At 36.0% G+C, this 16,433-nt stretch overlaps 2 protein-coding genes across 5 annotated transcripts in view; one reads left to right on the top strand and one right to left on the bottom strand.

The window, feature by feature from the left end:
- The first annotated feature begins 226 nt into the window (after positions 1-226).
- On the top strand, positions 227-2,946 carry LOC116303352 (major facilitator superfamily domain-containing protein 6-like). The gene is made up of 2 exons (XM_031712881.2): positions 227-1,514; positions 2,051-2,946. The coding sequence occupies exons 1-2, from the start codon at positions 227-229 to the stop codon at positions 2,944-2,946; spliced, it is 2,184 nt and encodes a 727-aa protein (XP_031568741.2).
- Positions 2,947-3,587: 641 nt separating this feature from the next.
- Positions 3,588-16,433, bottom strand: part of LOC116303345 (uncharacterized) — a 49,828-nt gene continuing 36,982 nt past the window's right edge. For all 4 annotated transcript variants that reach the window (XM_031712875.2, XM_089027412.1, XM_089027413.1 and 1 more), the window contains 2 exons: positions 6,682-7,243; positions 3,588-4,835 (listed from right to left, as the gene is read on the bottom strand). In XM_031712875.2, the coding sequence (XP_031568735.2) occupies positions 4,324-4,835; positions 6,682-6,931 (762 nt within the window). In that variant the 5' untranslated portion in view covers positions 6,932-7,243 and the 3' untranslated portion in view covers positions 3,588-4,323. The remainder of the gene's footprint in view (positions 4,836-6,681; positions 7,244-16,433) is intronic.

The raw sequence follows: 16,433 nt of genomic DNA, 5'->3' as shown, positions 1-16,433 counted from the left end.
GAAGGTAAAGAAGACAAGGGAATCGAAAATAAAGCTAGATTTTTAAACGACAGAAAATAAAAAGACAAACTTAATTGGGGTTTTTCTACCAGAATCAATTATTATAATTAACAAGTCAACAAGGTACTTTGGTCACCATGGTAGCAGATGGTACCTGTTGGAATAGACCATGTAAATAAGATCATAAGACCAGTAGGTACATCTTCGTACCGGATGATGAGAAAACATGGATGTCCATCACAGTGAAGATTTCAGTTCATCTCATAAAACTGAAAGAGTTAGTTGCTTTGAAAAAGTATTGGGCAAACCAGAACACGACGAAAATACGAACCAAATATTTACAGAAGAAAATGGGCTATTTACTGGTGGAAATAATGTGCAAGAATCGGATAAACACACCCATGGGAAACAGAACTGGCAAAGGACAAAAGATGATTCAAGTGACAATGATTCAAAACGTCAATGCTGTACGAGTGTCAATACTAGAATGCTTATCTACAAGGCATTTTTCTTTTTTTTCTACGCGGGGATTGGCTCTCTGATACCATTTTTATCCGTGTTTTATAAACAGCTCTGGCTGTCTGCCAAGCAAACTGGAATATTACTGGGAATCGGTCCTCTCATCAAGATGGTAGCCATTCCAATGTGGGGCGTAATTGCAGACTTTTATAAGAAGAGTAAAATCATTTTTATATTCTCCCTCGTAGCTTGGTTAGTAGCATATTATTCTATATCACTCGTGTCACCGGTTTTCCATGTGGGATTCTGTCAAGACAATAGTTCTATGAGCTTAGCTGAAGATATACTGAACGATCTGATCGCAAAAAACAGACGGACACAATCTCCCATCACTCCACATCGAATCCAACCCACTACAAAAAGAAATTCTGAAAACACAAGTTTTTCAGTTTCAAGTTTGGAAACTCATAATAAGGTACCTCAAGAGATCCAAAAAGTTATCAAGCGTCGAATGTTGCCTAGTTACGGCCGGAATAATAAATTACTAAATGAAAATTTTGAGAGAGGACAAAGCAACAATATGGAAAATAATTCGTTTCTCGTTAGGAACCGCACAGATGTTAGAAGAAGTGTAACGTTGGAGGCGGAGAAGAAAAAAGATGGAATGAAAAATAGAATGAACACCTATGGATATTTAAAAAAGTTAATCCACAAACTTCGCAAATCAGATAAATTCAAAAGTGAGTTTGCATCTAAAATTTTGTCTATTGCTGAGTTACGTACCAACTCAAGCGATGTCTTCAACACCAGTGAAATATCATCAATATTCACCCGAGAACAGTTAGAGAGAATCTTTGATTATCTCAACATGCAAGGCCACTATCCCTGGCCTTTGGACACCATTATGAATTATAAGGGAACTCAAGATTCAAACGAATGGCAGAAGAATCAGAATAATCATATGTTTACTGTGCTCTTTGTGATCACAGCTGTGGGGAATCTGCTGTCATCACCTTCATCTACTCTAGGTGACATTGCCACACTTCAACAACTTGGTAAGATAATAAATATACAAGGGCACTTTCATTCTGTCATTTTTTATTTCAATTTTTATCCAAATTGTCCAAATTTTAAAAATTATGAAAATTTTTAAACTTTAATTGCCATAAAAACATGATTGATTTTGTTTAGTTTCATCCAAGGATATTCCGGTACAAACAATATAGCTAGATCAAAGCTAATTGCCATAACAAAAAATGATCAACAGTTTTTGTTTACTTGTTTGTAACGCCTCAAAAAACCCTGGTCAGTGTGCAAATCAGTTTGACGGGAAAGTCTGTGCGTATTGATGTTATCAGGAAGGGGGGAGGAATTGCTAAAATTTTAGCATAAAATTCCCAGCATGTTCTTACCAAGGAGTTGTTTTGCTTCGTATATAGTTTCAAAAAGGCCATCAACTAGAGTACACCTCTTGAGAGATTGATGTAATTGGTCGAGCCCTTCCATCCATCTATAACTAAGAGTATTGATTGACATTGAAAAGCCTGTTCTCTAATATCTTTTTTTTTTTTTTTTTTTTTTTCTCTTCCAGGCGAAAGAAGAGAAGATTACGGCAAACAACGATTGTGGGGATCATTTGGTTGGGGAACTGGAGCATTTGTCATCGGTGCTTGTATCAGCACAATCCAAGAACTAAACAACTGCAATAATCCACTTAACGTTGACTACATGCCTTGTTTCTACTCCTTCGCCATTCTAATGGGGATAGCTCTTCTTCTTGGATTTCTTTTTGAGTTCGACGACGCCAAACATAAAGGGGAAAGTTTTTTCAAGGGTTTCAGCAGCGTTTTCTGTGACTGTACTTATATCTACTTTATTTTAACCATGCTCTTCTGCGGCTGTGCGACAGGAATAATCCAGACATTCCTATTTTGGCATTTACAAGACATTGGTGGGACACAATTTTTATTTAGTTCCATTATAGGACTACAGTGCCTCTCTGAGGTTTTCATGTACTGTATTTCAGGGAATTTGATTCTATTCTTTGGCCATCACCGAGTTCTGTACGCAGGATTAGTAAGTTATGCCATCCGTTTCTTTGGATATGCGTTTATCACTAACAGCTGGTTCATACTGCCTTTGGAGATTCTTCATGGGGTAACAAACGCAGCAGTATGGTCTGCTGGGGTAGTATTCGTAGGGCTGATTCCAGGGGCAACCACTACGATGCAGGGTATACTGGGTGGGGTGTATTTTGGCCTCGGAAATGGAGGGGGTGGCATTATTGGTGGACTTATCGTCAGTCTTATTGGCTGTCCCTATACATTTCTGCTCCTTGGGATTGTGAGTATTGTAGATCTGTCTCTGTTCGTTCTTGTGAACAACTGTAATGCTATGCACTGCACTACGAAGAAGTGTGAAGATGATTCGGAGTCAAGAAATGGCGAATATACTTTACTAAAAGACGAACTTAATCCAGGAAATTAAGCTATATTTGTTGTTGTTCAATAAACATTATTATTATTGTTAACAACATCATGATTTTTATGATTGTTATCATTATTGATATTTTACACGGAATCGAAATATGGCGACCAATTTGAATGTGCTATGGTTCTGCACTAACTAGCGATTCAGGGACGGCGGAGCTGTTTTTTGATTGGGGGGGCTCAATAGTGACATTGTATGGCAAGGTGGGTGGGGGAAGGGGGGCTGAGTTTAGTGAAAATGTATTAAAAGTTCACAAAAAGTGGGAGGGCTAAAGCCCCCTCAGCCCCCCCAGTTCCGCCGTCCCTGCGATTGCATTGGCTGAGTAGGGAAACTTCTAAAGACTGGTTGGTTGGAGGGTTGGCTGGTGGGCTGGTGGGCTGGTGGCTGGTGGGCTGGTGGGCTGGTGGGCTGGTGGGCTGGTGGGCTGGTGGGCTGGTGGGCTGGTGGGCTGGTGGGCTGGTGGGCTGGTGGGCTGGTGGGCTGGTGGGCTGATCGATGGGTTGTTGTTTATTTGTATGTCTGTCCATTCGCTCGCTCGTTCTGAATAACATTTAATTTCTTATTTAATTTAATTCACTCGATATCATAGGGCTGCACACAAAACAGTCATGTCAAGTTCAGTAATACCACACTCTAGGTCAGCTTGAATGAGTTTTTCTTTCTCTTTTAATCTATAAACTAGGCCACACAAAAGATATATAGAAAAATATGTACATTATACTAAGTGGCTGTCTATACATATCGAATGACAAGCATATCTCATTCGTATATCTAATATTTCATCTATATTAATTCTAGTTTTCTTTAGAACGAGAAAAACTAGTATATATATATAGAACAAGAACACACATACCACACGCCTGCCAGTTAGCTGTGATAAAACTGAACCCGGCGTTTGATCAAAAAACCTTTCTTTTTTACTAGTTGCCATCTCTTTCTCGCTTTCTCTATTTTAGTATAGTTGTGAAGTAGGGAAAGTACTAGTTTGTAGCGGTTTTCGTATCAGTAGGAAGCATACGGTCCTGACTGAGCACGTGCATGACAAGCCGTAATTGAAATTGCTTATCCTCTGTCTTTCAGAAATCCATCCAATCACAAGAATGTTGTCTATGAAGACAATTTTGGCATGAAAGGAATGTGTTTTTGATTCTTCGTGTAATGTAAGCACCATACGTTTTGTGAAAATGAAGTATTACATTTATAAATAAGAAGTGATTAGAAAATAATTAGCCTAAATGTCGCGTTCAACAGCTGAATTAATGGAACATAACTAATATTCTCTAGGGGAAAAAAAGCGAAGCACTGAAAGAATTGGTACTGAATTAACTGTAAAGACCCTGTAAAGATTGCTTAGAGTTCCTTTTTTACAGTTCTTTATTCCGTGTGATGCGTCTCTGTATTTTCACGCACTTGATTCGTATTCCAAGGATAAACACACGTGACTGGTCTTGTATCATGTGACCTATGTGGCGTCATCGTACTATTTGGATTCTGGTGGATGTGATGGCAAGGATCATTATGGAGAAAGTGTCCACTGTGGGACCAAAGAGGGGTACTCATTGGGTAAGACCAAGGCACGTAATGAAGTCCCCCATAAAAGTGCCCCGTACCTGGGCCATCAGCTTGTAAGTGCCCAGAGGAACATAATGAGGATACCGATTTAAGCCCCATGGCCATTCGACGCCTCTTTGATTTCATTCGTCTATTTTGGAACCATATCTTGATGGTAGTTTCAGAGAGATTGAGAGCATTTGCAAGCTCACATCGTCGAGTCCTTGATACATAGTTCTCTCTTACAAACTCTTTCTCCAGTCTGTTGAGCTGCTCCCGAGTAAACGCTGTTCGATATCGTCGCGTTCGAGTCGTTTCGTTGTTGCTTGACACTCCTGTAAACAAACGAGAAGAAAAGTCTAGTCATATCAGATTTAACCCACCGACTCCCAAGACTTTTGAAACCTTAGAAAAGAATCTAAACAGCTGGAATTTTTTTTATGGAATTCTGATTTTATTAGCGGTTATTTTTTGTTTATAGCGATTATAAAAGCTAATAATATCTTAAGATATTTATGATTTAAAAAATGATTTCATAAAAAAGAGCAAATACGAAGTAAAAGAAAGGCACGCAGCGATAGAAAACGTTAGGAAAGTGGAATTTACCATGCACAAAAGAGCGAACACTGCGTTGGCCTTGATTTGTTCCCTATTCCTCCATCGCTTTGGGGGAATTCGAAGGTAAGACGAAGCAGGGCGAATTAATCCTATAACTGATATACTACAAATCCCGCCATATCCTTGTATACCTCGGGGAAAAAATACTCATTGTTTTTTAAATTTAAAGTTCATATAATCCAAAGTTCAAAGACGGAGATCACGTTGTGAAAACATCTAGAACTGTGAAACAAGGTATCCGCTTTTCTTCCTTTGGAAATAAAAAGCATATGCACTAGAATTCTGTAACAAGTAAATCTTAGCCAAGAAAACCTTTAAAACATCTTTAATTGCGATCAGAAAGAAAAAATCACATTGATATACTAATTCGACATCTTCAATATCATTTTGAAGCAGATTAACTCGCATCACGGCGAGATAAAGGGAACATTTATCTTTGTTTTGTTTTGGGCCAGCGAGTGTTGTTTCGTCAGTGTTGTGCTAAATTCTCACGTGTAGGGGATTTTGGCATCGTAGTGATGTGTTCAAGCTCGAAGTCCTGAAAACTCCGAGATGGAAAAAATATCGAGTTTCGTTTAACTTTCGGCTTTCGAAGACATCGAAGAAGGGAAATTAAGAATAAGGCCGAAGAGAAGACGAAGAAAAAGATAGAGAAAAAAAGAAGTAGGAGAAAAAGGAGAAATGAAAAAGAAGAGGAGGATGAAGTACATTCAAGAACAACAACAGGAAGAAAAACGAAGAAGAAATAATATAAAAGAAGGCTTGCTGTAAAAAAGAAAGCTTAGAAAAACACAGAAGGTTGAGTAGAAAAAAAAAGAAGAACCAGAAGAACAAGAAGAGGAAGAAGAAGAAGAAAAAGAAAAAGAACAAGAAGAACAGGAAGAAGAAGAACAAGAAGAACAAGAACAAGAAGATGAAGAACAAGAACAAGAAGATGAAGAACAAGAAGAAGAAGAAGAAGAAGAAGAAAAAGAACAAGATTAACAACAAGAAGTAGAAGAATAGAAAGAACAGGAACTGAGCTATAAAAAGCAGAAATAGAAGAAAAAGGAAAAGAAATGGTCACTCAGGTGGTGTAAGTGTTAATTAAACATGGCAGAAACAGCAAATCATGAGCCAAGTCCTTTTAATGGAGGTATAGTAATCATATATGGGTTTACGTGTTAAAACAGCAAAACGGCCAAAACTGCCTTTAGTGAAACAACTATATGTCGTTTAGAAGACTAATTTAAAATTACTTTTGTGCGATTTTTCAATTAGCTAATAAGTTTGAGTGTACATTATGATCTATCATGTCGAGAGAATGATCAGCCTTGATCAACTGATGGGAGAGTCTCGTGGACATTAGAAGGCAGTAGTTACCCATCAAAATAGATAAAAAACCATCACTATTTCTATTTAACTCTAGAGATAATAAGTTCGCGTGAGTCGCTAAATAGGCTCGTGGCGCATAGCTAAGGGAACCTTTGTACAGCGATGGTGTATTTTATATATCAGTTATGAAAATTCAGAAAAACAGTGGCAAATAGATAGAGTTGAATATAACAATTAGTAAATACCAACCTGTCTGCTGTGTCATAGAATCTTCAATGTTGTTTCCTTTCAATTCCTCATCGTTGGCCGGTAATCCTGAATGAAATGATAAATCTTTACGGCCCAAATCCAGTTCGTTTTCACTATAAGGCGAGTGAGCTGTGTCGTGGGGACCCGCGACATGTGAGAGCGGTAATGTCATTGCTTTGTCTACCATCTTGTCCGGTGAATCCGAGATAAGAGACTCGACGGAGAAGGACGACGACTTGCTTCTTTGCATGCTGAAAGATTGTCTGATTCATTGCCAAACTAAATTACAACTTTTAAAGCAGTTTCAGGCCCGTTCACGTGACTGTTAAATGGAGATTTAAAGACAGATTGCTCTGGATAATTAGTCGAAGGAGAACAATACTTTTGCGATGTAATTTTCAAAGGAAACGAGAGCTCAGTTCGTTGATGATCGCCTCTGAATGGCTTTACCAATTATGCATTATGAGAGATAAAGTACTTTGAAGCAAATTGTTTTGGTATATTGTCCATTTTGTCACCGGTGTGCTGCTTGCCAGAGCAGGAAATCGGAAGTAATAGAAAGCTGCAAATTACAAAACGACAAATCATTTTCTTGTTTATCATAATATTAAGTCTTTAATTTACTTAATTGGAGTGTTTTAATTGGCTAAGTGTGCTAGGTGTTTAGCTCCTGTGTGGCTTGTTAAGTCAGAATGTTCCCAATATTGAGTTAACCCGAGATAATTGTTCGTCCTAACACTTTCTGTATATTGCACACAAATCATCATCATGTCTTCTCTTTGTTCGGGGAATAAAATGATCATCACATCATTTTGAGCTGTTTTAACACCGTCTTTTATCCAGGATAACTTACAAGACACGGAACATTTTATATTCCGGGGTTTTGCACAACGATTTGGAAGATGCCAGAAATATTCTTAATGCGTCATAGATAATATTCTTACTGATCCACACTCACCACCTCAGGGTATCCTATTAAAGTTTAGGTGTCTTCAAATTGAAAGAAAGAAAGGAAGAAAGAAAAACGAGAAGGAGGGAGGTAATGAAATGAATATGAGAGCAAACAAAAAACAAAAAAAAAACAACAACAACAACAACAACAACAAAATGAAAGGGAAAAGAAAAAAGAAGAAAAAAATACGCGAAACGGAAAAGAAGGGCGAGGCAACGATGAAAAAGGAAATGAAGTTAAACAAAAAGGGAAGGAATCGGTGCAAAAGAACACGTCTCCCGACAATGTGTAACACGATGATGCAACGAATTAATATATGGGCGTCTTCAAAATTTCCCAAAACGTGCTAACACCTTGCGTTCTGGGTCGAGATAAGTCTTTACTCATATCTGTATATTGCATGGTAAGACAACGATCTAATATTTTATAGGCGTGTGAGACTAAAATTAAACAGGAAGTCAGAAGCATTGCTTTCTTTCCATACCAAAAATCCTGCAAGGCTGGATAATTGTTACGTAATTCAGTATTTCAAACTTATTATTTCAAATTTGGCTGAAGAATGTCTTTTTCGATGTCATAAGCGTAATTTCATAATTACTGCGATTTTTTTCAGCATTGTCAACTCGAGATTATCATGCTTAGGAAGGGAAAATTATGCCTCATATATCATTTGTTCGGTCGTTTAAGAAAATTTGAAGGCATGCTTAGCTTTAAACCACTTTCATAGAATCCAAAAATACCAAAATTGCACGATTCTCATGAGAATGTTCCTGAAATCCTCCGCTGGATAACAGTTACCGTTGTGGCGGGAAAATAGTAAAGGGAAAAAGGTAGCGTAATCTTATGGAGCGAAAATAGTACAGGGAAAAAAGTAGCGTGTTCTTATGGCGGGAAAAGTGTACAGGGAAAACGTTAGTATGCTATTTTGGCAGGAAAATAGTACAGGGAAAAAGGTAGCATGTTCTTACAACAGGAAAACAATATAACAGACAAAGTAAGCGTGCTCTAATAGCGGGAAAATTGTGCAGAGAAAATGCTAGTTTACTATCATGGCGGGAAAACCTACCCCTTTTGGGCAAACGCGTGTGCTAAAATTTGTTGGTAATTTTGGATCGAGCTCTATAAGATATGTGATGAACGATGGGAAAGCGTAATCGATGGACCATTTATCTAAAGACTTTTGAATATATCTTGTTTTGAAAACCAGTCGCTCGATCATCCAATAATAAAACGAAAAAACTCAAAAATATATTCGATTATTATTTTTAGGGGATTGAATAAGGGTTAAGTTCATTGATATATTCCCGTATTTTTGCTTAGCTGAAGGCCGAAAAATCATCGATCAATCTATCAAGAAATAATTTAAGAAATCTTCACAACTAATTCCGTATTAGCCTTGCCAAAATAAGTTCATTCTGTTAGATTTGTACAAACAAGACAGCCCAATCGACAAACTAAATTAATGGGCTAACATTACATCAACTAAAATGCGCATCACATGTATTGCTCAGGTCTATATACCATATTAATGACCCCTAAAAGACTTCATTTCAAAGTTTGTTTGAAGTTCCGAAGGATCTTGAGTTGTTTTTATTACTCATTTTGGGAATAAATATATTCAGTAAATCATGAAAACATCAGTAAAGTAGGCTCGTTTGAAATACTAGAACTACGTATTCCCAATTTATGGCAGTCAGTGGGAAAACTCAAGAAAAGCTGGAGTCACCTGTGTCATTTAGAAGCTTTTTTCATACCTTTTGATCTAAATTTCCCGAAAAGGACACCAGATTTTCACTACTTTCATTTAGTTTCCTATCTTTTTATTTTTATTAGATATTAAGAGAGAGCTGCAAGGGCAAGTACGAAAATATTTTATGCAAAATGATGGGCTCCAAATCATGAAAACTATACTCATCTAGTCGTCATTACCTCCAAAGCACCGAGAAAAAAACGATTCGTTAATGAACTTGCCATTAATGCTAACATCAACCATACACCAATCCAATCATTTATTATCGACAAAATTTCTTTGTGAGAATAGAATTACCTACAGCTTGGCTAATTCTGCGGAGCCAAGTGTTTATTAGCGATGGGTTTGGAGGAAGACTATGTTGGAGTATCCGGCATGCAAAACGGCGATATTTTGCCTCGAGCGATAATTTAAGTCAAGAAAAATCGATAAATTTAGTTGAAAACGAAAATGAATAAAATCTCCGATTTATTATGTCGGATTTTCCTTTAAAGGAATCCTAATGGTAATTTTTATTTGGTTAAAAATCTTCAAACATCCTTTTACCGTTGTCGGCTGAAATTCAATTCTTATTTCTATTTTAAAAGATAAAAGTGGACACTCGTTTTTGGATCAAAAGGTTCTTCAGATAACATTAGGATAAACCTCAATCAAACAAGCAGTTAACAAACTTTATTAAAAACACTTCATTGATTTCTAAGTTTAGTTGTTTCAAGAACAATATTAGTATATCGGCCGCCATTTTATTGATCTGAAACTCAACAGATGTGAAGAATGCCTGGAAACATTTAGGGACTCAGAGTAATGTTTTAGTTTTCCGCCTTGATGTTTTACGTGCATAATTGAGCTTCTTGATTGGTTAGTTTAACCTTGCTTTGGTAAAAACGAATATTGACCTATGCGGAAGACCTTACAGACTAGTTCAGTGTGAAAGAGTGTTTTATTGGCCGTGAGAAGCTGACCAGATGACAATGTCTCGCTTTAAACTCACAACAACTCAACACTATTGCCTTCAGTGAATTACGGCAAAGTTGGCCGTTCTTAATTTACCTAACCAGGTGTCCTGCTTTGAAACCACAAGAAAGATTTTGAAGTTTTTCGCCTCACTCTATTTCGGAAATAATTTTGTTTTATAAATTTAAGAATGCAGAATGTAAATGCTTTATACCCTTGCATGTTTTCACGGTGTAAAATTTATCCTTTTATCATTACATGTTAAAGAGTGGGGTGTTTTATCTATTTGTAGTTTCTCAAGTTTCAGTTTCCAACACTCTCTGAACTCTATTTTACAAATACATTATTATTTTTTGCTTTATTTTTAGATAGCTTTTTGTATAGAATTGTCGTGTTTTTTTTTCCTGAATTATTTTCTCATAAGCAAAAAATGAGCAATTTGAAAACAAGAACTGATTTGATTTGATTCAAGAAAAGAAAGAAAAAAAGAAAAAAGAAAAGAAAAAGAAAAAGAAAAAAAGAAAAAAAGAAAAAAAGAAAAAGAAAAGAAAAGAAAAACGAATAAAAGAACATCACTAGATGTAATCAGTTGTTTTAAGAAAATAAAGTCATCAGTGCTTATTTTCAACTTGAATAAAACCAGTCAATTTTATAACGGAAATATATTATCTAGAAGTTGAATCTTTTTAAAGCAATGTCAGTGTGGACTTTAACGATCCCTCTGGCCACTCAGGCGTCTTGGTTTAGTAAAAGTTCAGTTGCTGAAATTTGGATAAAGATTTAACGGCAGTTTGTGGTACGAACGATATGCATTGATATGTACGTTTGGGGATCTATTAAGGTCTGTTCTTATTCCTTCAACTTTAATGACAGCTCATAGGTCCTCAGGCTATTCGTTTTCTGCCAAAACTGGCAAAAGGTTTTTGTTTAACTGAGTCAAATTTGATTTTTTTAACCAACACTCGCAAGCCTCCCTGACGAATCTTATGCAGGTATTCACGAATGTAAATACGGAGATAAATACACACACGAACTCAAACTGTCGCCTTTTTTTGGATTCGAACACTGACAATGATATAATTTAAGGAAGTAATCTTTACTGAATCTTATTTGAGCCGCCCGACTGAAATTATATAACATCATAGAACTATTCATTAAACAGTTATTGAATCTAATAGTACTGCCTCCCACGAACTTAGATGGTGTAGGATCGTTTTAATGATCTATATAAACTATAACACGTCCTTGAAAAAAAACTTGTTAGTGGAATTCTTCTTTTTTTCTAATAGTTTACTAGGTACCAACTTTGTGCTGGCGATGGTAAATATTAAAGATTAAGATTTTCCTTGCTCCAAAATTAGGCAAACAAATCGATATTTTTTAAAGCAAACATACTGGTATTTTTTCCTTTTACAATCACTAGACCTTCTGAGGAATTAAACTCGATAGGGAAAACTGGAAAGATCCTTTTAAGAATAAAAATCATATTTGAAGGTAGTGTTCATTGCTGGGTAATATTTATGCACCTTTTTTTTCCTGTTCAAAAATTTGGCAAACAAATCGATATTTTCACGAGAAAACATGCCGTTTTCTTTTCGTTGTTGTTCTCTTCTAGTTGTTAAACATTTTGAGATTTTATACTCCAAAAATAAGAACATCTTTTAAAACACTATATTTAAAATGACACAAGGATTTGAAAAAAGAGGAAAAAAAAGGAAAAAGGGAAAACAAAGCACAAATCACTGTTTCATAATAAGATCAACCAATCAACCAAGCAAAAGACTGTACCATAAATATAGCTTATGGATGCGTTTATAAGGAAACTTAATCAATCAAATCTGAAATGAGCTCCTCTTCGATCCACAGTGAGTAACTCAGTACTGTTCGTGTCTAGCGGTATCCCCACATTCCCTGTCACGAAAGCTAGACCACCATAGGAGAAACGCCGACACAACAACTTCATTAACAGAAAAAAATGGTTATGAGAAACTGTCTACTGTCTTTTAACTCTTCGTTCAAAGAATAATTTTTTAAAGTGGCTATTCACAGTAGGTATGGTTGATGAGAGCTACGCTCGTTTTTGGCTAAAACGACATTAAATGATTTTGATAATGAAATATCTTCTGTGGCGGATGTAAATATGTCTGTGTTTTCAGTTGTCCCAGCGTTTTTTGCTTTTTACTTGCTTTGTAAAAAAGAAAAACAACGGAGTATTGTTCTTTTTTTATTCCCGAAGCGCAGGTTAAAGTAATGCAAAAGAACTAGATATGATATTGCATGTGTTTAATGAATGAACTATTAGGCTTATATCTAGTAAAACTTGTTCGTGTTTATCAGAGCCGGATTTATCTGGTTTCTAGAAAAAAATGAATTGTATAAAGAATTTTAAGCCGTTTCATTTTAAGTATTTTTATTAGCAAAAAGCTGTAAATCTACTTGCAAGTGGATTGAGTGAATAGGATTATATGTAAACCCTCTTGTTTATTGAACTGATTTGAAGACTGAAAGATCAGAAGTGTAGGATCTAACACTTTAGGAAATCCATTGTTGATAGACAAAACGTCTAGATGTGAGATGATATCATGTCATGTCTGGCTGTGTATGTAAGCTGTAGAATATGACCGTTAAATGAAGTCGGAAGAATAAGAAGTCAGAACACAAAGAACAAGTAAAATAAAAGGAGAAAGAATGAAATGATAAAAGCAAGAAAGAAAAGCTTTGATGTGAGCTCAGAAGGGTAACGAGGTTGAAAAAAGAAAACACGAAGATCAAAAACTACATTAACAACAAGACAAAAGAGGTGAAAAAAGTTGTGAAGATCAGTCAAGTCAACAGTATTTACTTTGGTCGTATCAAGATGGAATTCAAACGCAAGGATACTGTATTGACACCGATGTTATGCGTGACGAAACATGGTGCAGTTAGTTTATAGGCTTTAGACTCTCCGCACCTTTGCTACGAGCCAAATTATACTTATTTCTTATTCAGTACTTACTAAAGAAAGAAAGATAGACAGACAGAAAGAAAGAAAGAAAAAAAGACAGGAAGAAAGAAAGAAACAGAGAAAGAGAAAAGGAGAGAAAAGGAAAGAAAGAAAAACAGACAGACAGAAAGAAAGAAAGACAGAAAGAAAGAAAGAAAAACGGAAAATGAAAAAAAAAAAAAAAAAAAAAAAAAAAAAAAAAAAAAGAAAAGGAAGGAAATAAAGAGAGAAAGAAAGAAATTTTTGTAATGAAAAAACAAAAAAAAGTAAAAAATAAAAATAAAAAAAAAAAACAAAAAAAAAAAAACAAAAAAAAAAAAAAAAAAAACCCATCTTATTACGAACGAACAGGCGATGCTCTTCTAAAGAACTTTGAAATATTGTTTTTTCGTATTTCAGTGCGTGGTGATGGCGTGTGGTCGGGTTTAAAAGGCGATGCACTTCTAAAATGCGTTGCTTTTCTAAAGAACTTGGAAATATTATTCTATTGTATTTTAGAGGTGGTCACCTGTGGTCGGATTTAAAAGGGGCCCTACTTTCAGGATGTTTGACTGCATCAGTTTTGGTATTGTAGATGAAGATATTAAATGATGATTATTATCGATAAGACTTATTATACCTATCGCATTTATAATGTGCGTTTAAATTTTCCATAATATAATATGCAATTTAAAAATGAGATATGGAACGCATATCTGGATGACAATGCGAAACGTTTATTTAGTACCAATAAATTCGACAACATTTGATTTTTAAGGAGCCAATAATGAACGCGAGAACATGATATAGGGTACAAGCTATCTACACTATGACCACAAGATTAACCTAGGTAGCTGACTTCGTTTTAGTGCCTTACAACGCCGGTTGAAATGGCCATTTAGGAAGTATTATATTGCTTGTTCATTTTGGCTAAATGAAAGAAAAGATTTGCCATTTATCAACCAACATGGTCGCCATCTCTTATTTTGTTATTTCGGAATGATAATTTTGCTATAAACTCGCTTTTTGGTTCGACTTCGGCATTTTTGAATTTTATCAGATTACAGATAATATATGTGAGTTTTTTAAGTTCCGTAAAAAGTCATCGCTTATTTGTAAAATTATATTACATATTACATAATTGACTGTTGAAAACTGTGCGTGACTTTTTTAAGTTTTTAAATGATTATTTATTCATATGTGAGAAATGAATTACGTTTAAATAAACGGAAAAATCAATTCTCATTAGTTAATGTTCTCGGTACTCATGGCATTGAACTAGTTGGATTGAATAGACGTCTATTACGTCGAAGAATATGGCATTCAGCCTAGGGTGGGTTAGTACGTGGTATAAGAAATATGACCTTAATTGTTAAGGGACGCAATTGATTGATTGTCACACGTGCGATAAGCACTTAGTACTTATCTAAAATTTATATAATGGCGACTTTTACATTTGCTATTGAATTCTGTCAAGATTAAGGAGTCTAAGAAAAGTTCTTTCTTTCTCTTTTTTTCTTTCTTTCTCTTTTTTTCTTTCTTTCTTTCTTTTTCTTTCTTTCTTTCTTTTTTTTCTTTCTTTCTTTTTTTTCTTTCTTTCTTTTTTCTTTCTTTCTCTCTCTCTCTCTCTCTCTCTCTTTCTTTCTTCCTTCCTTCTTTCCTTTCTCTCTTTCTTTCTTTCTTGTTTTTATCTCTTGGCATCAAACTCTTACATTGGTACTCAATAGCACGCGCAGAATTGTCTTGGCGAAGAAATAGGTGGACGTCAATCAAGGCGTTTATGTATTAATCCAAAGTTTATGACAATAAAACAGGCATAAGATCCCCATAACTAAACTAATGCGTCTGCTGATCAGACGTGAAGATGACCAGAAACTGAAATGACTAAATCATGCAGTGTAAAAACACCACAGGGCTAGAAGATTAACTTTGATTAAATGTAAAAGTATTTGGCGAACTGAAAACAATCGTGCGATTTGTTAGATTGAGCCTTGCAAATGGTGGTGTTGGAATTGCGGGGCTGAAGGGTGGGGGAGAGGGAATAGGGAAGGGAGAAGGGCAAGACTGGAGGGTTGTGGAGAGGGAGAGGGAGAGGGAGAGGGAGAGGGAGAGGGAGAGGGAAAGGAAGTGGGAGATGGAGAGATGAGGAAGTGGGAGTGGGAGTAGGAGTAGGAGAGGGAGTGAGAGAGGGAGAGAGAAAGGGAGTGGGAGTGGGAGAGGGAGTGGAAGAGGGAGTGGGAGTGGGAACTGAACTGTTCTTTATTTATACACGGGATTCCTTCAAATTATCACATTTGTTTTACAAGGGAGCCGTGATTTAAAAATGATAGTTCAGTGTAGAATTAAAATGATCTAGAATATAGTATAAATAGAAATGTATATATATATATATATAGCTATTGTATAAATAATGAAATACATACAGAAAAAATTATAGACCATTGACGGACAGGTCAATATTTTTTAGTTTGGATTTAAAGTCGGAGAGTGGGAGAGGGAGAGGGAAAGGGTGTGGGAGTGGGAGAGGGAGTGGGAGTGGGTAGTGGGAGAGGGAGTGGGAGTGGGAGTGGGAGAAGGAGAAGGAGAAGGAGAAGGAGAGGGCTAAGGCTAAAAGGGTAGGGGAGAGTATTTAGACCTACGCTTCAAAGAGGACTCTAATTGCGCCACACAATTAAGCAGAAATTAAACCATATAAATTGTGTTGCATTTAGAAATATTTTTAACAGCAAAAAAGTGATTATTTAATTTTATTGGCGGAAAAGCACGATGACTTTTTTTAAGGCGCCAGTTTGGTGGTGGACCCTCCTTGGGGAACGGATACAAAACCTGGTTTGTTTAAGTAATTATTGAGCCTTAATACAACTAGTATTTCCGATTAAACCATCATTATGGTCCAAGATTGTCGTTTTTGCGCTCCTTTGGGTTTTCCCAATCAATACAACAGTCTTTATTCACGTTAAAATAGCCGGTCATTTGATATCATAATTGGGCTTACAGATTGAAAAAATGACAGAGACGGAAGTTTTCATTGCAATTACAGCGTGATATCTTTAGGACTAATATCAGAATGGAACAAAAAATATATAGGTATTTTCTATTCATTAACTTAGACTGTTAGGTATAAATTAAATATA

This window comes from Actinia tenebrosa, unplaced genomic scaffold, assembly GCF_029948245.1.
Source record: "Actinia tenebrosa isolate PJP-AT-01 unplaced genomic scaffold, QUT_ActTen_1.0 PGA_scaffold11__36_contigs__length_13525064, whole genome shotgun sequence".
Taxonomy (NCBI): Eukaryota; Metazoa; Cnidaria; class Anthozoa; order Actiniaria; family Actiniidae; genus Actinia; species Actinia tenebrosa.
This window is presented reverse-complemented; position numbering and strand designations above follow the sequence as displayed.

Excerpts from the sequence above, each read along its gene's own strand:
- LOC116303352 (XM_031712881.2), top strand. The coding sequence starts at position 227 with ATGGATGTCCATCACAGTGAAGATTTCAGTTCATCTCATAAAACTGAA. Across the intron at positions 1,515-2,050 it reads TGCCACACTTCAACAACTTG|GCGAAAGAAGAGAAGATTAC; the intron begins GTAAGATAATAA and ends TTTCTCTTCCAG.